This window comes from Eptesicus fuscus, chromosome 9 (genome assembly GCF_027574615.1).
Source record: "Eptesicus fuscus isolate TK198812 chromosome 9, DD_ASM_mEF_20220401, whole genome shotgun sequence".
NCBI lineage: Eukaryota > Metazoa > Chordata > Mammalia > Chiroptera > Vespertilionidae > Eptesicus > Eptesicus fuscus.
Window position 1 is genome coordinate 82,273,204 of NC_072481.1, and position 13,336 is coordinate 82,286,539.

Here is a 13,336-nt window from a genome sequence, read left to right on the forward strand (position 1 = left end):
TTATTTCACAATCTCAGGTGGTTGGAAATCTGGGAACAGTTTAGCTGGGCGGTTTGGGCTGAGGATCTCTCCTGAGATTGTAGTTAGATGTCGGTCAAAGGTGCAGTCACCTGAAGGCTGTTCTTGCAAGATGGCTCACTCACATGGCTGTCGGCAGGAGGCCTCAGTTCCTCCCCATGGAGGCTCTCCACGGGCTGCCTGACAGTCCTGATGACATGGTAGCTAGCTTCCCCCAGAGTGAGTGACCCACAAGAGAGAGAACGTATGTGCAAGCAAGAAGCTGCAATGCCTTTTATGATATAGTCACATGCTGTCACTTCCACTGTATTCTATTCATTTGAAGTGAGCCTCTTCACTAAGTCTAGCCCACATTCAATAGGAGGGGAATGACACTGAACATCTTCAAGGCAGGAATACCAAAGAAGTTGAAGGCCACCATAAGTATAAAAAGTTATTTGCCTCTTTCCTACTTACTTTTAAAAGCCTACCTTTTCTCACTGGTCTATAGTGACACTTCTATCGTTTACCAGGTTCCTATCTATCTATCTATAATAATAAAAGCATAATATGCAAATTAGAGCAGACGTCCTTCCAGATGTCCTTCTGGATGACCTTCCAGATGAAGCCGGGGCTGCAAGGGAAGCCCGGGTCCCGGGTGCCAGAGGGAAGCCAGTGCCAGCAGCCAGGGGAAGGAAGGCCTACTCTTGCATGAATTTCATGCATCGGGCCTCTAGTCATAATCTATAATAATAAAAGCATAATATGCTAATTAGACCAGATGTCCTTACAGACGACCTTCCAGATGAAGCCGGGGCTGGGAGGGAAGCCCGGGTCCCAGGTGCCTGCTGGCGGCCCAGGACCCTGTTGCCAGAGAAAAGCTGGTGCTGGCAGCCAGGGGAAGGAAGGCCTACTCTTGCACGAATTTCATGCATCGGGCCTCTAGTATATATATAAAAGCCTAAGCGACCGTTAGGACCGAATGACCAGAATGACCAGTCAACCAGTTGCTATGATGTACACTGACCACCAGGGGGCAGATGCTCAATGCACGAGCTGCCCTCTGGTGGTCAGTACACTCCCACAGCCAACCTCCCATGGCCCCTCCCCCCGACTGGCCAATCCCCCCATCGGCCCTGATCAGGGGACAGCCTGCCAACCTCCCACAGTCTCTCCCGCAGGACTGGCCAACCTCCCTCGTCCCCTCTCCGCTGCCGACCTGCCCTCCCGATAGGCCCTGATCACCGGCCATGCCAAGGGACCCCACCCATGCACAAATTTGTGCACCGGGCCTCTAGTTGTTTATAAGAGCTCTCAGTTTTGACCCCTTGATTTATTTATCAGGTCCTGTACCAACACTATATGTTAACTTTACAAATCTTGATGTGTAAGAGGTCCCTTGTGGTAGATAGCCCACGGACCACACCTCCTATATATAGACCCTTAAGATAACTCTTAAATCTAGGTTGGCTTGTGATTTGCTTTAATCTTAGGATGAGGCAGAAGTAATACTATGCCAATTCCTGGTCTAACCCTTAGGCCTATAAGTTTTTGTTTTGTGCTCTTGGGAGCTCTGAGCCACCATGTAAGTGGTCACTGCTCTGCTGGAGAGACCCACAGAGAAAAACCCACGAGGAAGGGGAGAGGCCCCGAGTCTCCCTAGAGAAACAGAAGCCTATCTATCTCAGCAGCCCTTGGACCTTAAGCTTTTGTTTTGTGCTCTTGGGAGCTCTGAGCAACCATGTAAGTGTTTGCTCGCGGGAGAAAAACCCACATGGAAGGGGAGGGGCCCTGAGTCTCCCTGGAGAAAGAGGAAGCCTAGTTATCTTAGCAGCTGGCTGAATGCAGCCCAGCGCCGAGCCCCCAGCTGAGTGCAGCATCTGAGTGACTACCTGCAAGGACAGCAGATGTGCCCAGCTGAGCTCATCCCAGACCCCAACATCACAGTAATTGTTTTAAGCCATTAGGTTTTGGGGAGATTTGTTATACATCAATAGAGAACTAACACATCCTTGCTTTTTTTTAAAAAAAAAAAAAAATTACCTCATATTGGAGTCATAGATGAATTTGGGGAAAGAAATATAGAGCCTTTCTTTGTGTCTATGTATTCAGCTTTTCTTTTTTATTTTTCAACAGCTCTTTATATTTTTCCTATAAAGTTCTAAACATCATTTGCTTAACTTATTCTTAGATTCAATATAATTGCTTGTTGCTATTTTTTTCTACTGCATTTCTGATTGGTTATCAACAATATAAAGGAATGCTAATAATTTTTATGTTGACCTTGTATGCAGCAACCTTGCTGAACTCTCTTATTCATTTTAATAGTTTGTCTGAAACCGGTTTGGCTCAGTGGATAGAGCGTCGGCCTGCGGACTGAAAGGTCCAGGGTTCGATTCCGGTCAAGGGCATGTACCTTGGTTGCGGGCACATCGCCAGTAGGGGGTGTGCAGGAGGCAGCTGGTCGATGTTTCTCTATCATCGATGTTTCTAACTGTCTATCCCTCTCTCTTCCTCTCTGTAAAATATCAATAAAATATATTTAAAAAAAAATAGTTTGTCTGAAGAATCTCTTGGATTTTCAAAGAAGACAATTTGCAAACAAATTCACCCAGATTCTCTTGTCTCTTCTTTTCTTGTCTCTTTTCCTTGGTAAAGAAGGACCTCCAGTCCAGTGTTGGGTAGTACGGTAATAATGGGCACCCTGACTTGTACCTGAACATAATAGGTATGTGTTTAAAACTTTATTACTAAGTCTGATACCGTTATAGGTTTTTTGGAGGAAATATTTTTATCAAGTTAAAGAAGTTTCTGTCTATGCTAAGTTTGTTTAAAATTTTATTTTAAAGAAATGAATTAGTATTGAATTTCCCCATATTTGTTGAAAGAATCACGTGGTTTTCTTCACTTTAACACCTTCATATTTTATAGTAACTTGATATATTTTTATCATGTTGAGTCATATATATTTTTACAGGATAAACCTCAGTTATATGATGCTAAATTAGATTTGCTAGTTTTTTATTTGGAATTCATATAATTCCAATTCTTATAATTATTAATGATTATGAACTAAACTTTTGTTGCTTCTAAAAAAAATTACTATTCTTTTCTGTTGCCACTAGAGGCCCGATGCATGAAATTCATGCAAGAGTAGGCCTTTCTTCCCCTGGCTGCCGGCACCGGTTTCCCTCTGGCACCGGGACCAGGGCTGGCTTCCCTCTGGCCCCGGCTTTGTCAGGAAGGACATCCGAAGACATCTGGTCTAATTAGCATATTACCCTTTTATTATTATAGATAGGCAGCTAGGACTTAACAAAATAGAAGGGAACTAGACTGGCTGGGCCTGGGCCTGATTGAGCCTGGAAGTTACCCTTAATTAAGCTATCAGGCTTAAGTCTGGAAATTATAGCTTCAGACACACCAGGGGCTAGCCGAATCCCTGCCAAGGGGATTAACACCCCCCTGTTGTTTCCCCTCCTCTCTCCCCTTCCCCACACACCTTGTGTAGGGAGGAAGGATGGGCTTTCCAGTTTCCCTAGGGTTCAACTGGTCCACTTGCCTGGGGGTCGGGGGGAGAATAAACAATAAGGGGGAAATTCCTCTACTGGGCACATGCCCAGTAGAAGCCAAGATGGCCCTGGGGGAGGTAAGCACATGTGCAGTAGGAGCCAAGATGGCATAAAGGGGAGGTGTCTGGCCTGGGAAAAGGAATAGATTGGACGAGGGCATGAAACCTCAGAAGATTTGGGACAGAGACTCGATAGGGGGAAGACCCAACACAAGCCCTCAAACAGCCAGGAGAGATTGGTTAGTTTGAAAGAAAGCTTATGCCTTCCCAAGCTGGGGTAATATAATCAGAGCTTAACAAAGGATCCTCTCAGTAGCACAAGCATTAGTTCTGCGCTTACCCCTTCAGGCATTCTCCCTCTGTAGCAGCCCTGCAGGCCTGACAGCGGCATGGGCCCAAACTGTGGGTTCCAAGCGCAGGAGTGCAGCCAAGGACAGAGACTTAGCTGAACTAAGCTTTGGTATGAACTGAACTGAACTACAGCAGCTTCCTATGCCCTGCCCGTGCCTGGTCGGTGATAACACAACATCTCTGGACCCTGGCCCTTCTTCTGGGCTTAGAAAAGACAAAGCTGGACTTCTACAGCAGGATGGTGCTGAGCCCCCTGGTCTTGGATAAGACTCTGGGCACCTGGGGACAGTCCTTAGTGTTCGCTCCAGCTCTGATAAATCTTACCACTACACCTCATCCTCCTCTACGTGGGTCCCCGAAACGCTTTGCTTGCGACTCCATGGAAGAATCCCATTTCCACTGGTAACATTTCCACTCATATTAACCTCATAAAATAAATTCTGTAGCTTTTCCCTTTTTTGCCTGCTGCCTGGAATTATTTGGCTAAGATAAATTTTCTGTTCCTTGAAAATTTGGTTAAACTTGCCTATAAATTTGTCTAAACCTGTTGCTTTCCTTGAGGAGAGATATTTGACTACCCATTCACTCATTTTATTTATTTATTTTATTTCTTTATTTATTTATTTATTCTTTTTATTAATCCTCACCTGAGGATATCCCCCCATTGATTGATTGATTCACACACACACACACACACATACACACACACACACACACACACACAGAAAGGGAGAGAGAGAGAGAGAGAGAGAGAGAGAGAGAGAGAGAAACATCAATGTGAGAGGCACACATTGATTGGTTTCCTCATGCACGTACTCCGAATAGAGGCAGGAACCAACCCTGCAACCCAGGTACAGGTACGTGCCTTTGACTGGGAATGGAACCTGAGACCCTTCAGTACTCGTGCTGAGGCTGTCCTACTGAGCCACACAGGCCAGGGCCCCGTTCTCACATTTCAATAGTTACAGGCATATTCAGATTTTCTATTTCCTTGGGGTCACTTTTTGAATTGATATGTTTCTATAAAGTTGTCCATTTCATGAACGTTTTCAAAATTATAGGCAAAAATTTGTTTATAGTATTTTCATCCCTAATAGTTTATTTTGCTTTTTCTCTTTTTTTCTAATCAGACTTTCCAGAGACTGGCCTATTTTATTATTGTTAAATTAACAATATTTTGGTTTCGTTGATAATTTTCATATTCTTGGTTTAAGATTCTATTATTTGTTTTATACTAATTTCTCCTTTTAAATATTTCTTTCTAGATCGTTGAGTGTTTAATCCAATAATTTTCAGATGTCTTTTGTTTTAAAAATTCATTTAAGCTCTAAATTCCCCCTTGAATATAATTTTAGTTGTAACTCGTATGCTTTTATATGCATTCTTTCATTGTGTTTCATTTCTAAATATTTTTTATCTTCATCATGGTTTCTTTTATAATCCAGAGATTATTTAGAATATTTTTATTGTCTAGTTTATGAAATGGGAGACTACATTCTACTGTTATTTTCTATTTTCAGTGCATTGTGGTGAAAAATATATAATTGGTATGACATCATTCCTTTGGAATTTGTTGTAATTTTCTTTGTGGCAAAACAAATGGTCAAGTGTGTAAATGTTCTGGGTGAGCTTATAAAGGATCTGTATTCAGTGGAGATTTGTTTCTAAATCTCTATTATTATATGTAAATATCATGTATTGTTTTCATAATAAGTAAATGTTTTCATTGTTTGAAAAAGAGGAGTAAAAAGAGGGTTCCAGAAGCAGAACCCGAGTAAGATCCTGGGACAACAGGGCCCTCAGCCTTCACCCCGCCCTGGAAAAACCAGGTCCCTCTCTGACTCCCAGTTTTCTGAGGGTCTAAGGTAATACTTCCACCCTTGGAAATGCCAAAGCACTTCGTGGTGTGAATGCTCTGTGCTCCCAGTGACCAGGCAGGTGAGGCAGAAGTACTGTCTGCCTGGACAGCACAGTTATGTTCCACGGGCTAATTGGGCCCTGCCTGTTTTGACTATTTCTCCTTTGTCAATAACTGATTGGGTTCTCTAACTTGGGATATTATCTGATTAGATCAGATTGGATTGAAGCGAATTAAAGTGAACTGCATATTCATTTAGCTTGGCTGAAGGTTGGTGTTATCCCTAAGCGTGGCTAGGGAAGGTCTGGGTCCTATAACCAGCCCTTCCTTCAGGTCCATTGAGTCCTTGTTGGGCTGCTTCTTTCCTTTAGCTAAGAGAACTGTCACAAGGAATTCACAGGGCAGGGACTTTTTGTTGCCTTCTCTCTACTTTTCTTAGTTTGGACTCTCATAGGCTTTCCTCAAGTGTTGTTGCTGTGTTCTTTAGTAGGCAGGGGCTCATTTGCTTAGTTGTATCTTCCTTTTATTTCTTTGGCTGTGATTTTGCACATGCACGAATGCCACTCCATTGCTAGATGACATTCTTCCAGTTGGGTAGAAGCAAGCTTTCCAACCCATAGCCAGAGGGGCCAGCATTCTCCAGTGGGTTAGAGACCTGATTGAGATCTGGTCTCTCCTCCCTCAGGGCACCTCAGGGCCCCACCCTGTAAATGCAATATTTTTTTGGCTTTTTAAACATAACATCCTAATATATATAAAAAGCCAGGGCCCTCAAGACCAGACGGGATGACCGAACAGTAACAGTAACAACCACACAATAGCTGCATAGGGCAACCAGGCAGGCAGGCAAGGGGGTTAGTGAGGGACGACCAAAGGACTGACCAGCAGGCTGTGTGGAGTGACCAGGCAGGCAGGGGGGTTAGTGAGGGACGACCAAAGGACTGACCAGCAGGCTGCATGGTGCAACCAGGTCGGCAAGGGGAGCAGTTAGGGGTGACCAGGCCTGCGGTGGGGGGGGGGGGGGGAGGCAGTTGGAGGCAACCAGGCCAGCAGGGGGAGCTGGTTGGGGGCAACCAGGCAGGCAGGTGGGACAGTTGGGGGCGATCAGGCTGGCAGGCAGTGGCGGTTAGGGGTGATCAGGTAGGCAGGCAGGTGAGCAGTTAGGAGCCAGTGGTCCCGGATTGTGAGAGGGATGTCCGACTGCTGGTTTAGGCCCGATCCCCAGGATTGCGCCTAAACCGGCAGTCAGACATCCCCCGAGAGGTCCTGGACTGGAGAGGGTGCAGGCTGGGCTGAGGGGGAACCCTCCCATCCCCGTGCACGAATTTCATGCACCAGACCTCTAATGATGCTATAATCATTTTCCATGCCAATTACATATTAGAAAAATTTTTAATGCTTATGTGGTTAATTTATTCATCCAACAAAGATTTACTGTGTGCTATCAGAGAGATACCATGTATTGTTTTAGCCTGTGGAGAGATAGCAATAAATGAGACCCACAAGACCCCTGGACCCATGGAGCTTATATTCCAGCCAGGGAGATAGGCAATGGTCAGGGGAGCAAACTCAAGAAGATTGTGTGGAGTGCTGTGAGTGGAATTAACAGGGTGGTGTTGGAAAGGGGGTTTGGTAGGAACAGCTACCATTATAGGGTGGGGTGGATGCAACCTGTAGGTTGAGCCCTAAAGGCTGAGAACAAGCCAGCAGGTGCATGAAGGGCTGAAGAGCATTCCTGTCAGAGGAAACAAAAAGGGCAACTGTTGGGCGAGAACCAGACAAGACCACAGAATCAAGAGGAGGTGAGTGTGCCTGGCACAGAAGGACTGAAAGTCAATACAAGAGTGAGTGATATCTGACAAAGGAGTGTGGGACACAGAAGAGAACCTCCTGGGTCATGTTGAGGGGTTTAGATTGCATGACAAGTGCAGGAGGACAGCAGTGGAGGGTTTTAAACAAGTCAGTGACTTGGCTTGGCCAATGTTTTTATATTTTAATTTATTGATTTCAGAGAGGAATGGAGAGGGAGAGAGATAAAAACATCAATGATGAGAGTCATCGATTGACTGCTTCCTGCATGCCCCTGTGAATTCCTTGTGACAGTTCTCTTAGCTAAAGGAAAGAAGCAGCCCAACAAGGACTCAATGGAACTGAAGGAAGGGCTGGTTATAGGACCCAGACCTTCCCTAGCCACGCTTAGGTATAACACCAACCTTCAGTCAAGCTAAATGAATATGCAGTTCACTTTAATTCACTTCAATCCAATCTGATCTAATCAGATAATATCCCAAGTTAAAGAACCCAATCGAGTCTGCAACTCAGGCATGTGCCCTGATCAGGAATAGAACCTGTGACCTCCTGGTTCATAGGTTGATGCTCAACCACTGAGCCACACCAGATGGGCTTGACCAATGCTTTTAAAAGCTCTGCTGATCCTGTTAGGAAATTACTGTAGGCATCCAGGGAGAGAGTGGTGGCAATGTGGTCCCATCCATGCCCTTGTCCCCCAGAAGCAGCCTTTTCCTGACTGGATGGCAGCACCGGTGAACCCCTCCCGAGGGAGTCAGTTGACCTTGGTTAAGGGATGGGGAGAAGGACATGGAAGAGAAACCAAGTGTGCTTCTCTTCTCTAGAGGGCCAAGTGCCCGGTTGTCAGGGCAAATCGGGGCTGTGGTATCTAAAACAACTTCTAGGGCAGCCGCCTCAGTGGTTACATACTCTGATTTTGGAGTCAGGTGATTTCACTCAAATTCTTGCCTGTATGATCAACCTCAGGCAAGTTAACATTTTTCTGTAGCAGCTTCTTTATTTGTAATAATGAGGTTAATTGCACGTGTCTGAAAAAGCTGTGGAGGAAATGCAGACAAAATGCTTAGCTTAGTGCGTCATCTATAGCAAGCACTCAAGACGTGGTAGCTATTATTAACAACAAGAAAACCCCTTGTTGTTTTGAAAGTATAATGATTAATGGGTACTTTTAAAAACTCTGTTAATGAAAACCAGTTCGAGAATAAATTTCAGCACTATGCATATTAGAACTGCTCAGTAGAACTGCTCTAGGGTCTTCCGTAGTTTTTTAACTTGGCAAAGCTATATTTCAAAAAAGAGCAAGAATATTTCATTCCACAACTATTAATATTTATAAGGATATTGTGTATTTACTAGAGGCCCAGTGCATGAAATTTGTGCACTGAGCGGGGTCCCTCAGCCCGGCCTGCACCCTCTCGCAGTCCGGGATCCCTTGCTCCTTATTGCCCATCTGCTCGCTGCTCCTTACCACTCGGCTCACTGCTCCTTAGCGCTGCTGCTGCTGCTGCTGCTGTGGAGGTTGGAGAGGCTCCTGCCACAGCTGCTGCACTTGTCAGCTGTGAGCCTGGCTTCTGGCTGAGCAGTGTGCCCCCTGTGGGAGCACACTGACCACCCAGGGGCAGCTCCTGCATTGAGCATCTGCCCCCTGGTGGTCAGTGTGCATCATGGCAACCAGTTGTTCTGCCCTTTGGTCAATTTGCATATTAGGCTTTTATTATATAGGATAGTCAGCTAAAAATAACTAAAACCTGTTTCTAATTTGTATTAAAAGATCTATAAACAAATCTAACTAAATAGCAAGACGTCCCCTTTTATTTTTCATTAAAATATTTCCAAAATTATGGAAGCAAATAAACCACTGAGCCACGCCGGCCAGGCTGGGCTTATCTTTTAAAGGATCATTGGCTGCTGATTAGAGAACGTGGGCTATAAGGAAACGAATAGCAGCAGGTAGAGTAGAGAAAAGGTGAATGCTGTGGTCCAAACAGTGATGATGGTGACTAGGAATTCTCACCATGGACTCTGGACACACTTTAAAAGCAGAGCAGACTGGAGGCCTTGTTGTAGAGCTATGACAGAGAGAAGTCCTGCATGGCTCCAAGGTTTTGGTCAGTTGAGCTGGTAATGCCATTTGTTGAGATGGGAACAACTGAGGGAGAAGCAATTGGGGGCGGGGGGGAGGACTGAAAATGAAGTGTTTTGTTTTGGATCCATTTGGTTGAGTTGCTACCAGGATTCAGTTTTGTCTCCTATGAAATGGAGATAATGTTTGTTTTATCCATTTCTAATGAGAATCAAATGTGATCACTTTTTTGATATTATGTAGATGGAAGGTTTATTCTATTTATTCACATTGAAGCTAGGCGTAGAGTTCCCTTTAAAAGGACACAAAACTCCCTCTTATTGGCTAGATATTGCTGCCCTTATACAATTGTCCCCAGATCAAGAAGTGATGTTGGTAAGAGACCTGCTCTCCATGCTTATTTAACATGTATATAGTGTTTACCATGTGCCAGACACTTCGAAGGTCTTTATAAAAATTAACCCAAATAATTCTCTAAAATCATTTGGGGTGTGGACCATCATTACCTGATTTTACAGGTGACACTGTGGCACAGAGAGGTGAAGAAACTTAAGCTCCCACAGCCGATAAACGGCAGAGCCAGCAGTCAATGCTGGTGCTCTGGCTCTGCGTCTAACCTCAAGGCCAAGCTCCACATTCCCTGGGCCCTGTGAGCGGCGTCATCGCTGACATGTGATCCTGCCTCTTGTGTACTGAGGAGGTGCCCATGTCTAACACTATTGCCTGCAGCCCTGCCCCAATAGGCATTCCTGCTTGGTTTTTTTTGCAAACTGCTCAAAAGAAGCCTGTCAGTGTTGGTGGCAACACCTCCTTTGGTCTCAGACCTTCCCAAGCCGCTGGTAGCCACCCGGAGCACTGACTGTCCGCTGTGCCTTTCTTCTCATGCCTGAGGTCAGCCTCCGCCCCACATTGCCACACACAAGTTTTTTTTTTTTTTTTTTTTTTTTGGTGTTTTGCATGAGCCCTGCCTCATGCAAGTTGTTACAAGTTATTTTAAAGGCTTGCAAGTACTTATCACGTTTTCCACTCATGATTTGAAGCAGACCATGTGCCATATTGAGCTGAGTGGAGAAGAGATAACACGACAGGACCCCAGGTTCCCCGCCTTTCACTTTTGGGTCCCCCTCCCAGCACCAAGTGGGCACAAAGCAGGCATTCAACGAATATTCATTCATTTATTTAGCAAATGTTTATTGTCTACTACATGCCAGGCAGGATGGCGGGAAATCAGACATGTGCAGGGGGTACCTTGGCAAGGACCCAAGAAGAAAACGGGTACCAGGAAGGGGGTGGAGGCTAGTGTGGCATCTGGTCAGAGTGAGTCCTAGGTGTCTAAACCGAGATGCAGACACACATGGGCCGCAGCCGCTTCAGGGACCCCTGCCCTGAAGTGGCCACTGAGCACAAGTGTCACCACAGGGGCCGGCCTCGGGAGGAAAGCAGAGCCGGTGGAGATAGACTGGATGGAGGGCGGCTGGGCCAGGAGTGCGCCAACTCAGGGGTGGCGCACCACTGGAGCGGGCTTTTTCAGAAGGGGAGAGAACTCTCCAGTTCTCTGCTCCTCTGGAGCCTGGATTCTAATCCCAAGCCAGTTGCTTACCTGTTGTGTGACCTTGTCCAAGTCCCTAAACCTTCCCAAGACTGTTACATCATCGGTTAAATGGTGAGGGGGTTAAAAGAGAATGCCTGGAAAGCTTCCCGGCACGGTTCCCCGCACGCAGAGAAAGCTCCCGGAACAGAGGCTGTCAGTACCCGCTGCTCACACCACATTGGATCCCCGGGCCTCCTCCGGCAGGAACCTGCGGCGGTCTTTTCGGGGACCCGCGGCGCGTCGGTGCGGGCGCGCCCTGTCTTGATAAATTTATTAGCTTGCTTGGGGCGGGGTTTGGAAAGAGGCGAGGAGGGGAAGGAGGTGGTGGAGGGCAAAGAAAGGAAGAAACTGAAGGGCCGGCGGCGAGTAAGGCGGGGCCAGGGAGGAGCTGGGCTAGGTTCCCGGGCCCAGCGCTGCGCGCACCCGAAGCCCGCGGCGGCGGCGGCGGCGGGGCGGGGGCCGCGCGCAGCGGCCAATGGCGCGCGGCGCAGCGGCGGGGGCGGTGCAGGAACACCCGGCCACTGACAGCCAAACTCCCCAACTCCGCCCTCGTCCCCGCGGGATCCCGGAGCCTCGCCGGCCAGGGCCGGGGCCGCCGGAGCCGCGCTGCGAGCGAACATGGCAGCAGAATGAGAAGGCTGGCGCCGGGTCGTGGCCTCTGCCGTTGCCACCGCCGCGCTGCAGTTTAAGATCCGCGCCCCACGCCCTCGGAGCCTCGTGCTTACCGGCCTCCTGGTGGCCGCTGAATTATTTCATTCTAGGCGAAGGGTGGGGGAGAAAAGGGACCCCGCAGCCCAGCCGTTCCGGGCGCTGGCAGCGTGTAGAGGCTCGTGCGTGCGCTACTCGCCGGCTGCGGAAAAGACGCGGGAGAGAGTCAGTCCCGGGCTGCAGCGGCGCGTGTGCGGGGATGAGCCGGCTATGGAGCGGCCTCCGTGGGGCGCACGGAGCCGGCTGGCGCTGCGGCGGAGGTGCCGCCTGAGCCGAGGTTCCACGGTGCTCCGGAGCCTCGGGCGCCCTGGGTGGGTCTCTGCCGCCGCCTCCGGGAAGGACGGGAACCCCGCGTGGCGGACACTGCAGCAGTCACTGCACTGAAGCGCCCCGAGACTGCTCTGCCCTGCAGCTGGGTGTGCTCTCGGCACCCGGGCGCCTTGCCCAGGGCACGGCGGCTGGCGCGCCGTGGAGAGCCGGGTGCGGGACTGGCTAGAGGGGTGTGCGCGCGCGTGTTGGACTGGAGAGCCAAGCTAAAGCAGGACCAGGTGGACCCGAGCAGCCATGCTTCCCGGGGTGGGCGTGTTCGGCACCAGCCTCACCGCCCGAGTCATCATCCCTCTGCTGAAAGACGAGGGTTTCGCGGTGAAGGCGCTATGGGGCCGCACGCAGGAGGAAGCGGAGGAGCTGGCCAAAGAGATGAGCGTTCCCTTCTATACGAGTCGCATTGACGAGGTGCTGCTGCATCAGGACGTGGACTTAGTGTGCATCAACTTGCCGCCGCCCCTCACCAGGCAGATCGCTGTCAAAACCCTGGGTGAGTGGCCCCTCCCCCACCTCCTCTCCTGCCTCCTCTCCTTGCCTTTCCCGCTGCTTTTTCTCCTCTCTCCCTCTCTTCCTCCCAGAAGCTTACATGGCATCTACGCCGACCAGAGCACCTGAGACCCCACATTCCGTTCGCAGCGCCCTCCTTCCTCATCCCTGGCCCTCCCCGCCTCTTCGCTTCCCTCCGCCCTTCTGGCTCCACCTGGACGCGCTTCCCCACGTGTGCGGCGCGGAGGCTGTAGGAGGCGCCTGCTCCGCGGATGGGGATGAGGCGCATCAGCGGTTGAGGACTGTGGATGGCTGCTCTGAGGGAGAGAAAGCTAAGCCCCCAGCCGTGTGTGTAGTGCCGGAGTGTGTGCGTGCGCGCCTGTGAGAGGCGAGTGCGCGCCCCAGAACGCCTGAATAAAGGGCCCCACACACCTTTCTGGTTTTCCTGGGGGCGGTAGGCCTGACGATTAGCAGCTGTGGCTCCCTGCTAGGGTAGTTTGCTACTTTCCGCTATGATTTAGTTTAGTGTGAAATTAAAGGTCTGGCAATTACCTC

At 48.7% G+C, this 13,336-nt stretch overlaps 1 protein-coding gene across 1 annotated transcript in view; it reads left to right on the forward strand.

Moving 5' to 3' along the window:
- The first annotated feature begins 11,765 nt into the window (after nt 1-11,765).
- The window catches only part of GFOD1 (glucose-fructose oxidoreductase domain containing 1), a 106,670-nt gene continuing 105,099 nt past the window's right edge, over nt 11,766-13,336 (forward strand). The window contains exon 1 of the mRNA XM_008146104.3: nt 11,766-12,785. Coding sequence (XP_008144326.2) covers nt 12,533-12,785 — 253 coding nt within the window. The 5' untranslated portion in view covers nt 11,766-12,532. The remainder of the gene's footprint in view (nt 12,786-13,336) is intronic.